Source organism: Dendropsophus ebraccatus, chromosome 5, assembly GCF_027789765.1.
Source record: "Dendropsophus ebraccatus isolate aDenEbr1 chromosome 5, aDenEbr1.pat, whole genome shotgun sequence".
In the NCBI taxonomy this organism is placed as follows: domain Eukaryota; kingdom Metazoa; phylum Chordata; class Amphibia; order Anura; family Hylidae; genus Dendropsophus; species Dendropsophus ebraccatus.
In genome coordinates, this window is record NC_091458.1 from 129,642,373 (window position 1) to 129,665,219 (window position 22,847).

General features: G+C 46.6%; 2 protein-coding genes across 3 annotated transcripts in view; one reads left to right on the top strand and one right to left on the bottom strand.

Annotated features, from left to right (window-relative positions):
- Nucleotides 1-12,724, bottom strand: part of TXLNG (taxilin gamma) — a 28,620-nt gene extending 15,896 nt beyond the window's left edge. Inside the window, exon 1 of one of the 2 annotated variants that reach the window (XM_069971245.1) lies at nucleotides 12,537-12,724. In XM_069971245.1, the coding sequence (XP_069827346.1) occupies nucleotides 12,537-12,605 (69 nt within the window). In that variant the 5' untranslated portion in view covers nucleotides 12,606-12,724. Of the gene's footprint in view, nucleotides 1-12,291; nucleotides 12,313-12,536 lie in introns of those variants that run through there. The other variant, XM_069971247.1, reaches the window with a different exon arrangement.
- A 283-nt stretch (nucleotides 12,725-13,007) lies between these two features.
- LOC138793020 (DNA-directed RNA polymerase II subunit RPB11-a) lies at nucleotides 13,008-22,439 on the top strand. The gene is made up of 4 exons (XM_069971249.1): nucleotides 13,008-13,236; nucleotides 15,608-15,697; nucleotides 20,576-20,750; nucleotides 22,276-22,439. The coding sequence occupies exons 1-4, from the start codon at nucleotides 13,040-13,042 to the stop codon at nucleotides 22,309-22,311; spliced, it is 498 nt and encodes a 165-aa protein (XP_069827350.1). The 5' UTR covers nucleotides 13,008-13,039; the 3' UTR covers nucleotides 22,312-22,439.
- Nucleotides 22,440-22,847: the final 408 nt, after the last annotated feature.

Here is a 22,847-nt window from a genome sequence, read left to right on the forward strand (position 1 = left end):
CAGTCTCCACGGGGACTAGGGTCTGTGAGGGAAGGGATGATTTAATTTCCCCTCTAATAAGTTCCTTAATGTCCTTCATGAAGGATGGTGTTTCTTCCTCCAGGAATCTATTACGACAGGAGCTGCATAATGTCTTATTGTGACTACTCAGCTTTCTGTCACACACAGGACATTCTCTGGTCTTAGTACGGGATGTTTTCATCTATAAGAAAAAAATATACATACTATGTGTAAATACTTCAAACCATCATAAATATTGTGAGGGTACCGAGTTAGCCCCTGTCATACCGGTTGAGTCTCAGAAGGGGTCTCAGGATTATCTGCGCGCTCCTCCATAATGGAAGTAGATGTCTGCAGAGTTTGCAACAGAGCGTGCTGAATGCAGAGATTGGCAGCCGGGAACGTGCTGAAAATGCAGAGTGCACAGCCAGAAGCCTGCTGGAATACCTGCTCAGCGTGGACGCCATCCTCGGTGACTGCTGGGCTCTTTTTGAATTCGGCGCCAAGGAATGGCTGGCTCCTCCCCTCTGCCGCGCGCCAGAACACCTTCTCCAGATCGCTGCAGCGATAGGCTCACCTAACAGGCCCCAAGCCTGTGGTCCGGAAGAGCACGGCCGCGCCGGAACCCCTCCCCGGAAGCAGCCAGAGCGTCCCGGACGTCAGACGCACGTGACGTCACCACGCGTACGCCGACGCGCGCGTCCCGCTACCCGGAAGTGCTAGGACCGCCCGCTTACCGGAGGATGCGTGGCCGCTGACCGGAGAGCCAGGAAGGATCCGGAGGTCGTCTTTCTGACAGGTGCTGGGGAGAGAGCCAGTCTTAGCAGCTGCTCCGTTAGAAGACTTACGCCGCCGGGGATGTCGGCAGTAAGGTAAGTAAGCCGGTTGCCCCATTCCCCTCTTCTTATGTTGGACCTCCTGCCTCCTGCTCCAAAGGACAGGAAACAGAACTGGCGATGAAGGGGCGGTCTCTTCTTTTATGGATCCAGTGAACTGTTTCCTGTCCAGAGGAGCGGGAGGTGGACCTCTCCAGGGGTGCCGTCATAGGGCGAGAGGGAAAAAGTAGTTGCCATAGTCTGCATGAGTCACAGGAGACATCCAGCTTACTACATTGGACGTAGTGCTTTTTTAGTATTAACAAGTAAAAACAAAAACCTACAGGCATAGATGAGATCAGTGTTCAGTGCTACAGTATATACTGTGATGGAGACAGGGATAAGAAACTGCATTGTCACGTAGCTGTCAGGTCACACTCGTATGAAGAAAAGTACAGGGAATAAAGCAGAACTGAGTCACGCCGATTGCAACATATAGGACTAGTTCACAGAGCTCGAGGGCATGCTTAGGCAATTCCCAGACAACATCAAACATATCTTGAAAGATGTTTCTGCCATCTTTCCCTAGTTAATCTTATGCCGCCAATATTACATACCTTTTCACGCTAAGGGCCTAAGGCCCAAGAGAGGGCACTCTATTTCACAGGAACCCGCTATGGTGCCTGCACCACACACATTATGAAACCAAAACATTGGGACAGAGGGCAGCTACAGGGACCAACCCAATGACCAGTTAGTGGAGTTAAGCAAACTTTGAGCATGCTTGGCTTAATACGAACCAGAGCGTGCGGTATATGATTAGTGGTGGCTGTGAAAGTCGGGTGCAGCCCTGGGGAGTCCGAAAAAACATTGATACAGACAGTCTGTTCAGAGACTGCAGTGTTTCAGAAGTGTCATAAGTTTAAAGGGAATCTATCAACACCTGGACCGGACCAGAGGTGCTGACTGTGTAGTGTAGGTGGCTGGCCACCTTTGAGCATGGTACCTGAAGCAAATGCGTCCATGCAGTAGATTCTATACAGTCTTGGGTCTCTCCACTCTCCCTCCTCCCTCTTCTTGATGCATATTTACTGCTGGCCGGCCTCCTGCACCATGCTGTCACCATCGCATGCGCTGCTGATCTCTCGGGCCATGCACTCCTGACATTGCTGATTGCACACGCGCCACCCAAATGTGAGTATAGGCTTCAGTCCCTCAACGTGCGTGCTCCACTCCTACGGCACATCTGCGATTGGTGGTGTCAGGAATGCACAGCTGGAGAGATGGGTGCATGTGGTGAGGACAGCATTGTGAAGGAGGCTGGCCAGCAGTAGATATGCATCAAGAAGAGTGAGGAGGAAGTAGTGGTGAGGCGTGCCAAAGTTCAGCATTAACGCCAAGCAACTACTTCCCCTGGACTCTTCATTACAGTGGGAGACTCAAGACTATATAGACTGTACTGAATGAACATATTTGCTACAGGTACCATGCTCACAAGGGGCCAGCCACCTACACTATACTGTGAGCACCTTGGGTCCAGTCTAGGTGCTGACAGATTACCTTTAAATGCCGCCTGGACATCTTTACTTTAATCAATACGTAAATTAGGCGGTTTGGTGCACTGGGGGCAGGGCTACCACTCTGTGCACCAATCCGCCCTGCTGACCTGCACTCTGCAGTGACGTCACTACGGTGCCTCAATATCCAAACCACATTATTTACTGATTAAAGAAGATTTAGCAAAAAAAAAAAAAAAAAAACCTGTATTTAGAACGAAGGAAAATTATCTGTATTCTCAGTGTTCTGTGCACTATGGAACCATAACAGGTTAGGGTCTTCTAACCTGATGTTAATTTCACTTTAGACCTATGATTTCTCTGAAACACCGCACCTTCTGGAGTAAATCAGAGACTCCATTTGAGTAGAATCTTCAAAGGGTTATCCAGTGCTACAAAAACATGGCCACTTTTCCCCCACTTTTTCTCAGTTCAGGGACAGTTTGCAATTAAGCTCCATTTACTTTAATGGAACTGAGTTTTAAAACCCCACCCAATGTGGAGACAACAGTAGGGGGAAAGTGGCCGTGTTTTTGTAGCGCTGGATAACCCTTTTAATGTAGTGGATGGGTAACTCAGTGTTCCATATACATAATGGTTAGATTTTTTTAGGGTCTGCAGAGTGGCGCTGTAATTTTGTGCATTTGTTTTGCAAAAAAAAAATTAAAAAATTAAAAAAATTTAAGCCTGTAATATAGCTGTATGAACATCACCTTTGTTTTGATTAAGGTATAAACCTAAAAAGGTGACCCCGACATACTGTACAGTACTCTATGGGAATAGACACCTGCTAAAAAAGATATCTGTATATGAGCGCTCCTAACTTTAATGCCCAGCTAATCCTGTTTATACTATACTATATATAAAGAAATATAAGCTACAATAATATATAATTACCATAATTGCTAGAATCCTGGCTGAAGCTAAATGGAGGGTGGAAACTGGAGTGTCAGAACAGAACTGGTTAGGTAGTCCTCCCTGTACACTCCAGTGTGCAGCCTTCATAGTGCTAGCCACTTATTACTTGCCATTGTTTTAATACCATTTCATCTTTTTTTTGGGACTCTAAGAAATCACCAAAAGGAACCAGAACCCTACAGTCTCCAACAGGGGTGTCAAACTGCGGCCCTCCAGCTGGTGCAAAACTACAATTCCCATCATGCCTGGACAGCCAAAGCTAAAGCTTTGGCTGTCCAGGCATGATGGGAATTGTAGTTTTGCATCAGCTGGAGGGCCGCAGTTGGACACCCCTTGTCTACAAGGTGCAGATACAAGAGATCACCAATGCCTCCAGGGATGTCATGGCAATGACTGGTCCTTATTACTAAACCCAAATTATTATATATGACACTAGGTATTTTTCACCTATTCTTCTTATTTGGAGCGGTCGTGCTTTCGGTCAGTTCACGTAATGTTGTCTATGTAAAACCAAATGCAAAGCTTTCAGGGAAAGAGAGAAAGGACTGGTGTCAATGGGATGACTTATGTATATATTGGTTTACATATAGCTAATATTTCGCCAAAGGAGGAATGGTATTTGTGATAACATAGGAAAGAGACAATTTCTCCACCCAAGGTTATAAAGAGAAAAGGGAAAAAAAAAAAATCTTTAGGTGAACAGGCAGAGGTCAGAACGTACGGAGACCTTTGCTCCTGGGATAATGTGACATGTCTTTCAGTGCTCGGTGAATAAGCACGGATACTCCAGTATGTGCTGCAGTGCTTTCCAGGACAGATCGGAAGGGACAGACAGGGGCTATAAAGCACAATAGATTTGTCCTTGAAGTAACAACAGATCGGAGTGAGCAGTAAATACCATATAATCTGCAGGAGCCAGATGGCGCAACAAATTAGGATTATGTGCGGTAATCCAGCTAGTGTAGGACTTTAGATAGGTCATCCCTTCATTCAGTTACCAAAAAGATCATAGAAAACATGAGGTAACACAAGAGGAAAAATTAATACATTGATTATTAATTATAATCCCATGTGGATAGTGGCCAGCCAGCACCCTGCCCTATACTGACCAGGGGCAACAACCCCAAAACAGCTGCCTACAGATTGGTGTTCTCTCACTGTGGAGAAAGGTTTGGCTTGGCAAATATCCCTGGTCTTGGTCACTCTTAGTTGGAGTGAAGATACTTGGAGTGAAGCTACCCTGCACATCCTTCTTCCCGCAATACAAAGCTTGTAAAGGCTTTCTACACACTAGCACTCTATTATTTATCAACAAATCCTGTTCATGCAACATGTCAATTCTTTGAGCAGAGGCGCGCTTTGACACTGAGGCAGACAGGAGGTCTCTATCGTGAAATCCCGCCTGCCTCAGTGACAAACAGCGTCTCTATGGGAGGGCTCACGCGTCTCCCCTTCTTCTGCTCAAAGAATTGACATGTCAATTCATTGAGGGGAGAGCAAAATTTGCTCAGTGTGAAGATACTTAAGGTGTATTCACACTAGGGAATCCACACCGTGGCTGCGGCGGGACAGCACACTAATTTTCTGAGCGGAACATCAGGGACCAGAGAGAAGCAGTCGGGTGCTTGAGTACTCTAGATCACAAGAGATTTCAAGCTATCTTTAGTCCAAAACTGTAGTTCAGAGGATAGCCCCCCAACTAATATACAGACACTTTAATAAACAATAGGAAGGTGTGAATGTGATCAATAGACTCACAGACTAATGTGTAGTACATGTCCAAGCATGATGGGAATTGTAGTTTTGCAACAGCTGGAGGGCCGAAGGTTCCCCATCCCTGATGTAGAGCAGAATACACCATACTTTGTAGTCTTCGTGCACTTCTAATAGGGAAAATCAGTCCAAAGATGCCTGATTTGTTGCATCGCCTTTACCAGACGACACCTGGGGAATGCTGGTGTTGTCTTACAGGGCTGGGGACCCTCCCTCACATATTTTGCCCAATGTTAAAGCCTTACTGGAGTGGGATACATGGTTTGGTAGCGGCAGTGCTGGGACAAGTGGGGCCATTACCCCCACTTACATATCTTCTTATGGTTCCCCCTAAAACGATGCGCAAGCCAGGCTGTTCCTTTATATTCTTACTGCTTCTAAATGCCTGCTGGCCCAATATTGGAAACAGCGCCTTATACCCTCTGTTACTGAATTAATTAACGGTATCCAGGAGGTTAAGAGACTGGAACATATGTTGGCAATGCATGAGGACAGAGTGGAGATATTTCCTAAGATCTGGGCTCTGTGGGATGCGTACTTTGGGCTATCACATACTGTAGGCCTTCAGGTTCCGGATTGTGACCCATTTTTCTAGTGTTTGTTCTGTCCCTGTCTCCCACTTTGTTTTTATGTTGGATTGAGTTCCTTAGATAGGACTAGGCGGAGTCCTGATTTGGATCTGTCTGGACCTCTACAAATTTTGGGGAAGATTTATCAAAGGGTGTAAAATTTAGACTGGTGCAAACTGGCCACAGCAGCCAATCACAGCTCCTCTTTCCTTTCACCAGAGCTAGAAGCTAAGCTGTGATTGGTTGCTGTGGGCAGTTTGCACCAGTCTAAATTTTACACCCTTTGATAAATCTCCCCCTTTGTGTTTGATTGATGGACTTGGCTGCCTTCTATAGAGCTATTAGGAGATTCCAGAACATACCAATACTAGCACCCTGCTATAGCCTCCAGCTTTGGTTTACGGATCTCTTCTGTTAACTTTCTAAAATAAAAAAAATAAAGCAGGGGCGCTCACATGTGCGGTTAGATCCTTTAAAAACTTAGGAATCAAAACAGCTCTGTACTGTTCACCTGGATCAGTAGTGTTGTTCGACACGACTCAAAATACAGCATGAGAGTAGATGGGGAGCAGCCGCCACCCTCCAGAACACCCTCCTGGGGCCGGTAAGTAAAACAACAGGAGGGAAGTAGACAAATGGATGGCTTCCTAAGGAACCCGTACCCTTTAGGATCCAAGAAAAGCTGAGTCCAACAGAAAGTGAACAGCAACTCATTTATTGGTAAAATGGACAACGTGTTTCAAGGGACTTATTGGTGCCTTCTTCATCAGGTCCATTGCAGCAATAAAAGAGTTGCTGTTCACTTTCTGTTGGACTCAGCTTTTTTTTGGATTCTGAGGGGTACGTGCACCTTTGAAAGCTATCCATTTGTCTACTTCCATCCTGTTGTTCTGTGTACTTTTTGATATGCTGATTGTGATGCAACTTGTTGAGTGGCATTATTTTTTATTTATATCATGTTAGGCCCCGTTCACACTATAGAATGTGGTATATATGGTAGTGTACAGGTAGCAGGGTTGTGGTGGTGAGAAAGACTCCACTACAGGGCTTCTCCATCCGTAGGTTCCATGTTTCATGGAACATGGGAATAAACCCTTAAGAATCCGACTGAGGTACTGGTTACATGGCAGACCTGACAGTGAGACACACAACTACACACACACAGAACAGGGCATACTGCTGGTTATTACTGGAATAACCCTCTAATTTGCCCTACACTCATGTCTGCTGTTACTGCATGTCCAACTTACAAGGCTTCTCCGCAATACAGCGCTTATGGATCCATTCAGGCTTTTCTGCCTTTAGATATTACCTACATTATTGGAATCATCACTATACAGTACATCATTACGGCTACAGCAAACACTGCTATGAGCACATCCCCGCACTGCCCACACAGCGGCTGAACAGTTATCAGATGGAAATGATAATGTTGGGAGACGTTATAGAGTATTAGGTGTCATATAATACATAGGGGGAGACGACTTTTCACAATACATGGATGGTACCGGTATTTCTGAAAAAAGTTCCCCTGAGACTTCCATTTCACAAACAATGGATGAAGGTAAAGGTCTTATCCAGCCCTAGAAAAACAAGGCCGCTTTCTTCCAGAGAGACAGCTTTGCTCTTGTCTCCATCTTGGGTGGGGTTTTGCAACTCATAAGGGACCGTAAATGCAGAGGGGGCTTTATGAGTGGTTTCATACTAAGATAGGGCTGACAGGAGAATTTTTACTGCACCCTGGTCTTATGTTAGGTCTATGTACCCATCATCATAACAGAGCAGAAATTTTAATAATTGTTTTCTAAAGTTATTTGTTAAGTGGTTTTAAGCCTTATAAAAAGTTCTAGTAACGCTGTGACCTCTTTGGTGCAGGACAGTACTCACAGCTACCAAGAGCAGGGAGAAAACAAGCAGTGGCCGAGAGACACAGACCCAGAGCCACCAGATAGAGAACACAGAGATAAAGAGGATCATACGGTAAGGGGGCATGCACGCATTCTGCCGTTACGGACCGTGCACGGACAATGTGCTATGGACCAGAATCACGGGACATCCGGCATCATCACTTATTATCAGTATCATTGTACAGGAGCACAAAGTTTCAAACTGTTTCGGCGCTCCCAGCATAATCATGAATCATAATGCTGAGAGCTCTGAACTCCGTTCCATAGCACATCTTCCTTATTTATGGACCGTGTGAATGCCCACTTACTGAACACCAGAAGCCAATCCACCAGAATTTCCTGCTGACTACCACCTACTAGGGTTTTGTACACATCAGCTTGGGTAGGGATCTGAATACATACAGTCCCCAATGCCCCTCTGTATTTCAGATTAGATACACTGGAACAACATATGCTAGAACAGTGGACTGCAACCTCTTGGAAAACACAACTCCCAGCACGCCATCAGCCTGAGGGCTGCAGACCAACGTACTAGATGAAGCCGATGCACTAAAAGCATACAATTCTGATAATACTAGGGCCATGAGTAACTGCGTATTCTCTACAATGCACGCTCCCAAAATCCCAGCCATTTAGCAAAGAAAAAAAGACGAACAACGTGCGGAACAAGCCATCTCTACTAGATCACAGTGGTGGCCATGATTGTAGGCATTGCAGAAAACAACATCTATTTAGTAAGTGTAACGACCCCAGCCAATCTAATATTGATCGCCTATTTAGAGACTAGGACATGAATTTTGGAAGGCGGGATGACCATTTAAAAGGATACGCGCTAATGTGCCAGATATAGCAGGACACCTTCAGAGGTCTTGTGGTGTCCATGCCGTCATAGCTTAGAGATGTTTTGGCAACATGAATGGAATCCACACTGTCTTCCCTATGACACACCCTACATGACTCCTGGAATCTACCAGGCAATAGATATTCCAACTTCTGCTACCACTTCATAAGGAAAACCTGGATATAGTGTATGGAAAATATGGCATTCTGCATGAAGCCTTGTGTGTGCAGGTCTTTTACACATCCATTTATCCATAAATACAGACAGAATAAGGACCCATTCATTTCTATGGCCCTACACACGCCCATAGGTGGGATACAGGATATATTCTCAATGAATAGGTCCACGCTAATGCACACTGTTACAGGTACACATCTCAGTGCTGTCCATAGCGCACACTGAACTTGCTGTTCATTGCTCATAATATTAGCTGCTCCTCTGCCCCTGCCATCAGCCATAGTATTAGCTGCTCCCCCGGCCATCAGCCATAGTATTAGCTGCTCCCCCTGCCATCAGCCATAGTATTAGCTGCTCCCCCTGCCATCAGCCATAGTATTAGCTGCTCCCCCTGCCATCAGCCATAGTATTAGCTGCTCCCCCTGCCATCAGCCATAGTATTAGCTGCTCCCCCTGCCATCAGCCATAGTATTAGCTGCTCCCCCTGCCATCAGCCATAGTATTAGCTGCTCCCCCTGCCATCAGCCATAGTATTAGCTGCTCCCCCGGCCATCAGCCATAGTATTAGCTGCACCCCCTGCCATCAGCCATAGTATTAGCTGCTCCCCCGGCCATCAGCCATAGTATTAGCTGCTCCCCCGGCCATCAGCCATAGTATTAGCTGCTCCCCCTGCCATCAGTCATAGTATTAGCTGCTCCCCCTGCCATCAGCCATAGTATTAGCTGCTCCCCTTGCCATCAGCCATAGTATTAGCTGCTCCCCCTGCCATCAGCCATAGTATTAGCTGCTCCCCCTGCCATCAGCCATAGTATTAGCTGCTCCCCCTGCCATCAGCCATAGTATTAGCTGCTCCCCCTGCCATCAGCCATAGTATTAGCTGCTCCCCCGGCCATAAGCCATAGTATTAGCTGCTCCCCCAGCCATCAGCCATAGTATTAGCTGCTCCCCCGGCCATCAGCCATAGTATTAGCTGCTCCCCCTGCCATCAGCCATAGTATTAGCTGCTCCTCTGCCCCGGCCATCAGCCATAGTATTAGCTGCTCCCCCTGCCATCAGCCATAGTATTAGCTGCTCCCCCGGCCATCAGCCATAGTATTAGCTGTTCCCCCGGCCATCAGCCATAGTATTAGCTGCTCCCCCTGCCATCAGCCATAGTATTAGCTGCTCCCCCTGCCATCAGCCATAGTATTAGCTGCTTCCTCTCCCATCAGCCATAGTATTAGCTGCACCCCCTGCCATCAGCCATAGTATTAGCTGCACCCCCTGCCCCTGCCATCAGCCATAGTATTAGCTGCTCCCCCTGCCATCAGCCATAGTATTAGCTGCTCTCCTGCCATCAGCCATAGTATTAGCTGCTCCCCCTGCTATCAGCCATAGTATTAGCTGCTCCCCCTGCCATCAGCCATAGTATTAGCTGCTCCCCCTGCCATCAGCCATAGTATTAGCTGCTTCCTCTCCCATCAGCCATAGTATTAGCTGCACCCCCTGCCATCAGCCATAGTATTAGCTGCTCCCCCTGCCATCAGCCATAGTATTAGCTGCACCCCCTGCCTCGGCCATAATATTACGTGTTTCTTCTTCTCCTGCCATCAGCCATAGTATTAGCTCTTCCCCTGCCTCGGCCATAATATTAGGTGTTTCTCCTTCTCCTGCCTCTGCTATGAAACACAGAATTCCTGTTCCCGCAAGTTCGATAACTCTGCCTCCTCCTTATTTTATGGATCTACAAGCTGCCTGTGTATATTTTCTGAACTGTTATACCATTTTTTTTGTCTTCTAGCCATCATTAGTCTTGGTGATCAGTTACATTATTACCTTCCTAATTCTGCCTACTGGATGCAGGTGTAGCCAGAACACGTAGGGAAGGATATGAGGGTCAAGCTTATATTTTAGTGGCTTCTCTTACTAACAATTTAATGCCTAACGCCTATCTCCTCTGTTGTCCCTATTAGACATGCACACACAGAGCGAGCACAGGTGTCACATTGCGGCCTTCCAGCTGTGGCAAAACTACAATTTCCCATGTCCAGGCATGATGAGAACTGTAGTTTTGCAACAGCTGGAGGGCCTTGTGTTTGACACCTGACATAGAGGGACAGGTATTCACTTTGTGGCTGACAGCCTGTTCGTTTATAGCGCTGTGTCTCCAGACATGCCCCCTCCACAGACCAGAGCTAGAGGAAAAGGAGGAAATACAAATAATAGTCCAACCACTATACGATACTTAGACAATGAAGCCCAGGGCTGTCTTTTTCATGGACACTAAAGGTACGTTTACACGAAACGATAATTGGCCCGATTAACAATGTCGGAGTAACGATTTTTTTTTCCATAACGATCAGCGTTTAGACGGTACGATATATCGTACGCAAAAACGTTTTGCAATCGCTTCAGCCTATCTCACACATTGGTTAAATTGGCGAACGACTGTTCACACGGAACGATCTGCGAATTTTTTGCGAACGACGATTTGATGACATGTTGAAAGATCAAAATGAACGATTTCTTGTTCGTCATTTGATCATTCGCTGCGTTTACACGTATGATTATTGTTCAAATTCGATCGTTATCGCGCAAATTCGCACGATAATTGTTACGTGTAAACGCACCTTAAGTTACCTCTCAGATGTAATTTTTAGTTTATTTTTTATCTAAATCTAAATTTGGAAAAAAGATAAAAACAGGTAAATACCCAGCTTTCAGTATTACCCTACTTTTATTTATTCCCTTAACTACCTATGACATGTATTAAAAGGGCCATTAAAAATGTATGGAGTGGGTTTGGGACTTGAAGCCCCCTCATCTGCAGCAATTCCCAGCTGCTATCCGTCATCTCCTGTGCCACCTATTTGGCCAAAACTGACAGCTGCATTTAAATGGCCTTCATTGGAGGATCAGAGGCAGGAGGCTCATCCATTGGGCTGATCAGCTGTCTGCCAGGGCTGTGGAGCCCACAAACACTGAGAACTGAGCTACAAGCGGGCGGCCCCATACATTTACATTTAGTGACTGTGCCATTTGGTGCGGATAGGTGATCAATACATTTGGCCTGGAAAACCAGCTGTGCTGTGAGAATAAACAGGATGCAAACCTCCACAGCTCACTTCTCTCATTTCTTCAGTAGTCACAGAAATCTCCAACCATGTGTGGTCACCTCTCCATTCACTCTGCACCTCACCAGGGGAGTTAAGTCCTGGGTAACCGGTCCTAGGCTCCATTATACCCCTTCAGATGGTCCGCCCGAACGCCTACATGTTACGAAGTTGTGGCATTGATATTGTAGGTGAAAAAACACTAGACTGTAAGTGAAAGAATTAGTGGAGGGGCCGAAGGTGTCATACTTACCCCACTTCCCTGATGCCGTCACTCTGACTTCTTCCTGGTTCCTGTGACACATTCCCGCAGGAGCTGCCTGCTCAGCCAATCACTCCACCACAGCGGCGTCCTGTCTCTGTCACTTACCGGCTGAGCGGGAATCTTGTGCGTTTCGAGAAGAGAACGGGAAGTTTGAGACAGTGGGGAGCGACACTACTGGACCAGCACTATTGAAGACCAACAGCAGATGAGTATGCTTCCCCCCCCCCCTCTGCCCTACATATAAGAATAGGGCCCAATTATTGTGCAATGTGTAGGGATGAGAGCAGGAAGGAGGACGGGTGATCTGAGTTCCCTACATGCCATCGGGACATCTGTTCACACCATGCGTTATCAGGAAAACTTTGCAGCTAACTTACTAGTATTGTCTATTAGTTGCCCATATTGATCTGTGTGGGGAGGGGGTGACTAGTAACCATGGGCTGTGTCACCGCGTACACACAGCTAGGGGAGTAGATGGACGCGTCCTCCTGCCCTAGCCTGCGCCGATGAGAAGTGTACAGAGGGACGGCGGCTCGGGCAGGACGTGACAGGTGTGTACAGTGCGCGCTTCCTCGTGCGCCCGCCGTCCTATCTCCCGGGAAGCCCGTTGCCTTGCTGTTACCTGTTTGGAGCCGTCCAGCCTTGCCGAATCCTCCGCCCCGTCACTTGCTGCCTCCACCTGGCACGACATAGTGTGACGCAGTCTTGTAAGTGCCGCGCTATGGACAGCAGACAAGTCCCTTGCGCAGCAATCTCACTCAGAACCCCGCAAGCCCGCAGCCAATCAGACGAAGGGCAACACAACAGAGCGCTGCAGCCTCTCCCCACGTGACCGCTCCTGCAAGGAAGACGGAAGTATTTGGGACGCCATCTTTGAGAAGGGCAAATCGTGATGAGAGAAGTATTTCTTTATAAAATTACGCGGATTACACTGTCCGCTTATGTGTGCGTTCTTTGTGTAAACTATAGATTGATTATTGTGTAGTGAAAAAAACAACACCTCCACGAATGCTTTCACTTACAGACTAGCGCGAAAACACGCAGCGTCAACATAAACTCCATAACTTCGTAATATGTCCGCGCTCGGGCGGCCATTTTGGGTGCGTCTATTCATTGCCTTAACATATGATGGGCTTCGTAAAAATGGCCGTTGACGGCGAGCACTGCGCTTGGTGGCCGGAGACACGGAGGGAAGAGCAGGAAGTGACGCGGTGGCGCTCCAGTGACGCAGTGCAGTGTGTACTGTGCTTGGTGTGTGGAGGCTCCAGGATGAACGCACCGCCAGCCTTCGAGTCCTTCTTATTGTTTGAAGGCGAAAAAAAGTGAGTGACCCGGGATACGACTCTGTAATACCTATGTGTGTATGGGACCATAGAAATGAATGGACAGAATAAACAGATGAAGACTGTGTTCACACACAGATGCAGATTTATCAGTGTGAGGAAATAACTATCTAGTTAAAGGGGTATTCCACTCAAACATAACTTATCATATGTCGCTGCCCATGGTGAGACAAACAATTCCTTCCATACTTGTTACTATTTATTCCGTCTCCTTCCCAAGGTGCTGCTATCTACTGAAAACACAAAAAACTGTGAGCTTGTCTCTCTGCCTCCACCCCCCTCTGAGATGACTGATATAAACAAGTCCCTATCTGCAACTTTGTAATGCTGGGAGGCCTAAAGTGACTGTAGCACCAGGCCCAGGCTGAAGCACTGGAGGTGGGCTGACCCACCCTTAGTGGGAAGAAACCCCAGCCCCTCCATGACGTGACTCCATTAGAATCAATGGAACCCTATCATAGAGGGGCGGGGGGTTCTCCCACTGAGGGTGGGTCGGCCCGCCTCCAGTGCTTCAGCCTGGGCCTGGTGCTACAGTCACTTTAATCACAGTGAGTGCATCAGCAACTTGACCTCAGAATAACCCTCCCAGTATAACAAAGAAGCTACAATGTTGCAGACAAAGCTAGTCAGGGTCTTGTTTACATCAGCTGTCTCAGCAGGGAGGGGTGAGAGCAAGAAAACAGCTCACACACAGATTTTTGTGTCTTCAGCGGAAAGCAGCAGCTCAGAACTGGGGGAAGGAGACTAAATCGACAATAAGTATGGAAAGATTTGTTAGTCTCACCATGGGCAGCAACATGTTAAAACTTATGTTTGAGCAGAATACTCCTTTAACTCCTAGCAACCACACAGAGTTTCAATGCAGATTTTGATAAAGAATTTTCCATCTCTCAAATTTGCTGTGTGAACATGTCCTTAGCAAATTCTTAGTTGTGGGCAGATTAATGGGGTACTTTTGAGAAGGAAAAAAAGCTTTTAAAGTGACTGTACCACCAGGCCCAGGCTGAAGCACTGGAGGCGGGCCGACCCACCCATAGTGGGAGGAAACCGCAGCCCCTCTATGATAGGGTTGTATTGATTCTAATGGAGTCACGTCATGGATGGGCTGGAGTTTCTTCCCACTAAGGGTGGGTCGGCCCGCCTCCAGTGTTTCAGCCTGGGCCTGGTGGTACAGTCACTTTAAATTAGAATATTCAGAATATTATATGGATTTGTAATTTACTTCTATTTAAAAATCTCAAAGCAACGCTGTGTCCACTAACACACCCCACCAAACCGCTAGTACCATCTGTTTGAGAGTAAATTCTTGCCAGTCCTGTCTTTTAAAATGTGCCTGGTGTGTTGGTCAGAATGATCTTTTAGGGTGCCTTCACACCTACCGGATCCACAGTGGATCTCACTTCTGCGGATTCGAAGCGAGAACCGCTGTGGATCCGGTATCAATTCACCCCTATTATAGCACATACTCGCAGCGGGATTGACATCCCGCTGTGAATATGTGCTTTAACTCCCTGGTGCCCGCAGCCCCGCCATCGCATCCCCCCATACCGGCCACATCAGCCCCAGCCCGCCGCCGCCCGCATCCCGCTGCCGAGAGCATACAGTACCTGCTCGGCGGCGAGGCTGCTGGCTCCAGTCCCGCTCAGATTAGCTGAGCGGGACCGGAGCCGGGAGCCTCACTGCAGCCGAGCAGGTAATGTATGCTCGCGGCGGCGGTCCGGAGATGGGGGGATGTGGCCGGGATGGGGGGGGATGTGCCGCCGCCAGGGATGGGGGATGCGACGGCGGGGCTGCGGGCACCAGGGAGTTAAAGCACATATTCACAGCGGGATGTTAATCCCGCTGCGAATATGTGCTATCATAGGGGTGAATTGATACCGGATCCACAGCGGTTCTCGCTTCGAATCCGCAGAAGTGAGATCCGCTGTGGATCCGGTAGGTGTGAAGGCACCCTTAATGTTTAGTGCTGTGTCATGCTGACATGTCCCAGGTCTGCGACGCCTCTCCTTTCTTCCTCCCCTCCCTCCTCATCATTAGGAACGCCCCCAGGCAGGATTTTTCTGTTAATCACCTCTCTAAACTCCACCTGGGCTGTAGCGAAACAGGTGCAGTTTAGATCAACGATGAATAGAAATTCTGCCTGGGGGTGTTCCTAATGATAAGGAGGGTGGGGAGGAAGAAAGGAGAGGCGGCTCAGACATTCTAGGCAATGCCAGTATGACACAGTGCTGCAGATTAAAAAATGCTACTGCTAATGTTACTCTTACAATAGTGATCTGCTTACATTGTTATTTATTTCATATCATAAAAATAAAATGTAATATTGTTTTTATTTTTTCTCGCTGTGTAGAATAACCATTACTAAGGACACAAAGGTGCCAAATGCTTGTCTCTTCACCATTAACAAGGAGGACCATACTATTGGAAATATTATTAAATCGTAAGTTTTACTTCATTCGTGAAAATCTAATGAAAATAGAAAAAAAATGGTGTCTGTGAAGTAAATGGGGCAGCTTCCTAAGATGTTCCTGAGGTTTTCCACTTACAGGACAACTCCAGCGTTTTATTTATATATATATATATATATATATATATATATATATATATATATATATATATATACACACACACACACACATAAATTACAATGTTATATGACTGTGTGGTAATAAGTGTTCCTGCTCTGTTCCGCTCCTCTCCCGCCCCCAGAAGTAAAAGAAAACCATACTTGCTTAAAGGAGAAGTCCGGCCAAAATTAATTTTTGATATGTTGTTACTTATGAAAAGTTATACAAATTTCTAATGTACATTAATTATGGGAAATGCACATATACTGCTATTTCCCTTAATTTAGTAGATCAGGAAGTGTTAGAAATATCTCTGAAGAAGTGACGTCACGACCCAGGGTGTAATTCCTATGGAGTGTCCAGCAGGGGGCGCTCTCTATATAGAAGTCTATGGGACTTTATTGTTTCTATGGGTTTCTATGTAATGTAATGTAGTGTACAGTGCTTTATTGAATGAATACATCTATGGAATACTTTGGGGAGCAAGTGTCCTTGCTCCCCAAAGTATTGCATAAATGTATTCATTCAATACACAGTAAGCCCGCCGATCCGCCGCATTTCCGCCGAATTTCCGCCGCATTCCCGCCGATCCGCCACACGCTGATCCGCCGCATTCCCGCCGATCCGGACCATATACATTGAACTACAGCTCCCATCATCTGCTTCTGGTATGAACAGGTGATGGGAGCTGTAGCTGGGTAATGGATATGACATGCCGCCGGGCGCAGGGGGGAGCCGCTCAGTACACAGGAGCGCTCCACCCTCCTCCTCCTCCTTCCGTGATAACTTCCGCCTATACCAATGCTGACTCCCTGCCTGGCCGCCGCTCTCCGCTCTCCCCCCCATACATACCGGGGAGCCTGGTGTCCGCGCTGATGCCGGGAGCCGGTATATGTGAGCGGAGAGCGGCGGCCAGGCAGGGAGTCAGCATTGGTATAGGCGGAAGTTATCACGGAAGGAGGAGGGGGGAGCGCTCCTGTGTACTGAGCGGCTCCCCCCTGCGCCCGGCGGCATGTCATATCCCTTACCCAACTACAGCTCCCATCACCTGTTCATACCAGAAGCAGATGATGGGAGCTGTAGTTCAATGTATATGGTCCGGATCGGCGGGAATGCGGCGGATCAGCGTGTGGCGGATCGGCGGGAATGCGGCGGATCGGCGGGCTTACTGTGTATTGAATGTATTGAATGAATACATTTATGCAATACTTTGGGGAGCAAGGACACTTGCTCCCCAAAGTATTCCATAGATGTATTCATTCAATAAAGCACTGTACACTACATTACATTACATTACATAGAAACCCATAGAAACAATAAAGTCCCATAGACTTCTATATAGAGAGCGCCCCCTGCTGGACACTCCATAGGAATTACACCCTGGGTCGTGACGTCACTTCTTCAGAGATATTTCTAACACTTCCTGATCTACTAAATTAAGGGAAATAGCAGTATATGTGCATTTCCCATAATTAATGTACATTAGAAATTTGTATAACTTTTCATAAGTAACAACATATCAAAAATTAATTTTGGCCGGACTTCTCCTTTAATAATTGTCCCTATGTGAAGACATAGATTTTTTTTTTATTTTTTTTTTAAGACATCAGTAGTAACATCCACTTGTGGCTCACAACATAGCCCTGTACACTTCTCCAATAGCTGGCACCTCACAAGGTCACATGACTATAACCTCACCCAGCTCTGGCTGAACAGAAAACACACTATTGTGTTTGACAGGAGTCCCTGCTCCTACACATGATCAGCAAACAGCATCACCAGTCGCCTTTGCAAGCATTCAATGGGCTAGCAGTAGAGATGAGCGAACCTCAAGTCCATCCGAACCCTATCGTTTTATTAACAGTGGCTGCTGATAAAGCTCTAAGGATATGTGGAAATCATGGATATAGTCATTGGCTGTATCCATGTTTTCCAGACAACCTTAGAGCTTTATCCAACTTCAGCAGCCACCGCTAATCAAATGCCGAACGATTGGGTTCGGATGGACTCGAGCATGCTCGAGGTTCGCTTATGTCTAGCTAGCAGCAAGTGTCTCTTAGCGCACTCTCACTAGGCTGCCTAACTTCTCAGCCTTACATTACCAAACGAGTGGAATCCTGTCACTGGCATGGCGGGTGATGGAACAATGCTTCTGATCACCACAGTGGCATTATAAAACATTGATAAATCTGGGCCATTATATGTAAATTACAATCAGTGTGAAACAAACACTGATGTAATTTGCGCTCAGCAACCAACCACAGCTTAGGTTTGTAGTATAGAGAGCCTCCAGCACCGGTGTCTGCTCCAGGTTAAAACGCATTTTTATAAAAGTCCATATTTAAAAAAAACAGTGTGCACAATGCAAAAACAGCTATGCATTTAAATGAGAAGTCCGGGCAAAATTATTTTTTTATATGTTATTACTTATGGAAAGTTATACAATTTTCTAATGTACATTAATTATGGGAAATGCTCATATACTGCTATTTTCCTTAATTTAGTGTATCAGGAAGTGTTAGAATTATCTCTGAAGCAGTGACGTCACGACGAACGGTGTAATTCCTATGGAGTGTCCAGCAGGGGGCGCTCTCTATATAGAAGTCAATGAGTACCATTGACTTCTATATATAGTGCGCCCCTGCTGGACACTCCATAGGAATTACAGTGTATGTAATGTTATGCACTGTACTTTTGTGACTTCATGAATACATTTATGGAATACTTTGGGGAGCAAGTCCTTGCTCCCCAAAGTACCCCATGAATGTATTCAATGAATACATTTGCTGGGCACCGAGCAGGGAGGGAGAGAGGTGCCATCTACCTCCTCCCTCCCTACCTGCTCGGTGCTGGGAACATATACAAAGTACTACTCCCCCATTATCTGCAGATAATGGGGGAGTAGTACCTTTTGCTATCCCTATCACCGCCCGATCCGCCGCCGCTCACACAGGGGCTGCTTTTCATGCCCCCCGCCGCTCCCCCTCCTCCTCCCGGCTTCAAACTTACTAACGTGCCGCTGATTTCCAGCCGCTCGCGCCGCTCCTCACTATCCGGCCGGCTGCTGACTCCCGTTCGGCCACCCCGTTCCTCACACTATCTGGCCGCCGCTCTCTGCTCTTGCATGCCGGCCGCTTCAGCCCGCCCCCACCACGGCCGGGGACACCAGGAAGCGCAGTGCTCCCGGCCGGGGTGGGGGCGGGCTGACACGGCCGGCATGCAAGAGCAGAGAGCGGCGGCCAGATAGTGTGAGGAACGGGGCGTGCGAACGGGCGGGCGGGAGTCAGCGGCCGGCCGGATAGTGAGGAGCGGCGCGGGCGGCGGGAATCAGCGGCGCGATAGTAAGTTTGAAGCCGAGAGGAGGAGGGGGAGCAGCGGGGGGCATAAAAAGCAGGTGATAGGGATAGCACAGGTGTGCAGATAATGGGGGAGTAGTACTTTGTATATGTTCCCAGCACCGAGCAGGGAGGGAGGAGGTAGATGGCACCTCTCTCCCTCCCTGCTCGGTGCCCAGCAAATATATTCATTGAATACATTTATGGAATACTTTGGGGAGCAAGGACACTTGCTCCCCAAAGTATTCCATAAATGTATTCATGAAGTCACAAAAGTACAGTGCATAACATTACATTACATACACTGTAATTCCTATGGAGTGTCCAGCAGGGGCGCACTATATATAGACGTCAATGGTACTCACGAAGCAGCCTGTCTCCAATGGGAGCTCTTCTCTGTACATTTGCGGTAACAAGCGGCCTCACTCTGACTATGCATAGTGGGCTAGGCGGGGCAAGGGGGTTCTCCAAAGCCGGGTATTAGCATATCTGAAATTATCAAGCTTGAAGGGGGAAATTTATCAAATATGGTGTAAAGTGAAACCGGCTCAGTTGCCCTAGCAACCAATCAGATTCCACCTTTCATTTTCCAAAGAGTCTGTGAGAAATGAAAGGTGGAATCTGATTGGTTGCTAGGGGCAACTGATCCAGTTTTAATTTACACCATGTTTGTTAAATCTTCTCCTATATCCGCTATACCGGAAGAGAAAAATAAGAATAACAGCACTGTGGTCAGAAGGTAAACAGCTGCTGGGGGATATCAGCAGGTTTATTGGCCCGAACCTGCTGATAGTGCTACTTTAAGTCTAAGGAGACTTGATGTAAGAAAAGAAAGTAATAACGGAGGAGGAAAAAATGGTGTTTCTTAGAGATCGGAGAGTTTCTCTTCCCTGCCAAAATATGATCACCTGAATTACAGGCCAACAGACTATGCTGCGAGGGATTCTGATGACATTTCATGTGCGTGTCAGGATTGTAGATCTGAGTGAGCACATACAGTAATACCTGGCCTGAATCATCATAGTTATGTATGAAGATTAGAGATGAGCGCAGCTTAAGCATGCGTGAGTCTAGTCATTCGGCATTTGATTACTCATGGCTGAAGAAGCTGGATGCAGCCCTAGCCCTACGAGTACCTCTTGAAGATTGGATTCACACACATTATTTTGGATCTAATACACATAGCAATAGCATAACGGAAACTTTATTTTTTGTGTTCTGGACCTACTCTTTTTTTTCCACTGAAAATACTGACCAATATAAGGCCCAGAATACTGTGCGAGTCCAGCCTCGCGCTGCATCAGACCACGTGCTGTTGTTTAATTATAATATATATGAGGCACAATGTAACAGTCTCTTCCTGCCTGTGGATCATATACTACCATTCTAAAGTATGTCCTATTCTCTGCTTTGCAGACAGCTGTTGAAGGACCCTCAGGTGCTCTTTGCTGGATACAAAGTACCACATCCCTTGGAACATAAGATTATTATAAGAGTCCAGACGACCCCTGAATACAGTCCTCAGGAGGCGTTCACCAATGCTATCACAGACTTGATCAGTGAGCTGTCCCTATTGGAAGAAAGATTTAGGGTACGTATGGTACTGATTACATATCGGGAAGAGGTGTTTTTTTTTTATTATTCAGGAATTCTTTACTATACCTAGCTAGTTCTGCTTTCTTACCATTATACATTATGTAAAGAACACTTTATATAGGAGTGTCACAATTTTGGTGGCAATGATTGCCATTTAAAGGGTTTGTCCCCAAAAACATTTTTTATCTATGATCCAGGGACCCATGTTTTAATGGTGCAGTAGCTATGCATGTGCATTACCTCTCCTATAACTGTCTATGGGAATGATAGAGAGAAAACTGACACTCTCAGTTATCTCCCATCAGTCCAGAGGACCTGCATGACTGGGGGATTCACAACACCTGTGACTGGGGAGAGTGCATCCCCAGCTATGATACGGTTATCGCTAGGGATGAGCGAACCTCGAGCATGCTCAAGCCGAACGTTCGGCATTTGATTAGCTGGGGCTGCTGAAATTGGATAAAGCTCTAAGGTTGTCTGGAAAACATGGATACAGCCAATGACTATATCCATGATTTCCACATAGCCTTAGAGCTTTTTCCAACTTCAGCAGCCACCGCTAATCAAATGCAGAAAGTTCGGGTTCCGATCGACTCGAGCATGCTCCAGGTTCGCTCATCTCTAGTTATCACCTATCCTGTAAATAGTTGGTAAATGTGGTTCATGGGACAATTTCCCTAACTCTTTCACTGCCAGGAGAATTCTCACACTTTTGCCAAAAACCTGATTAATAAAAAAAAATATAATAATACTTTTGTTTCCCAAAAGTAGACATATAGCACACTGGACAATCATCACTTTCTTCTTGCGGATACCTTAATATACGTTCTGTGTTGTGCCCATGAAACACGGGAGATAAGGACAGTGAATCCCTGTCCTGAACTGTTTCCTCGCTCGGCGTGATGTATCAGTATCATTCCAGGAGTGGGAAAACTGTTTGAATCTCTGCGGCACTGTAGTGACACAGCCGCGTGGCTCTCTCATTACAGTACCGTGGAGATTCAAAGAGTTTCCCCTGCTACCAGCATTATATGGACATATCATGCTGGGCGGGGAACAAATCCATTACATTCCTTTCCCGTCCATAACATCCGCAAATTTGCAGATGTGTGAATGCCCCCTAAGGATGCATTCTCAAATTCTAGGGGGGGTCCACTTCTTATTCCTATGTGTTGATACCGTTCACTACAACAAATTTGTGGCGTCATCGTACATGTGAAAAGTTATTGATCTCAGCAGGTCTAACTGCTGAGACCCGCTCTGATCTGAATATATACCTGGGGAAAGGTCCACTCCCTGGCCAGCCATCATTCGTTAATATTAGTCAATGTGTGTCTATGAGAAAATATTGACGGCATGAGGGGCCGGTGGGGGAGTGGATCGTGTTGCCGGATCGCACTAGTCTTATTCACTGCTCTAATGCTGTGGGGACAGGGGATTACACATACAGTTTATTGTTGTCTCTGTAAAGCAGTATGGTACATTTTAATTATTCGTATTTTGCTTTGTTTTTTCTTTAGGTCGCCATTAAGGATAAACAAGAAGGAATTGAATAAATCTGTCTGGAGAATGTTTCTCTTTCAGTAACTTTCTTGCAGCTTCAACATTACCCTTTTTTGTGGGGAACGAATAGAAATAGCATGTGTGTTTTGTTTTTTAATAAAGTAATCTTTTTTGTTTGAAACTTTTTTTTCTCCCTATATTTCTATTTTTTTCAAAATTAACTCCTTAAAGTGACTGTACCACCAGACCCAGGCTGAAGCTGGTGGTAGGCCGACCCACCCTTAGTGGGAAGAAACTTCAGCCCCTCCATGATGTGACTCCATTAGAATCAATGGAAACTAATCATAGAAGGGCTAGGGTTTCCTCCCACTAAGGGTGGGTCGGCCCGCCTCCAGTGCTTCAGCATGGGCCTGGTGGTACAGTCACTTTAAAGAGAACCTATGATCTAAATATGACTGTCCCTATTATAGAAGTTTTATCTCCCCCCTAAGTCTATTTATGAAGATACAGATTGTCATCTTGATGACATCACTTGCATTTTAGCGCTGGAATGCAAGTGACGTCGTCAAGGCCTGGTCTCAAGGAGGGC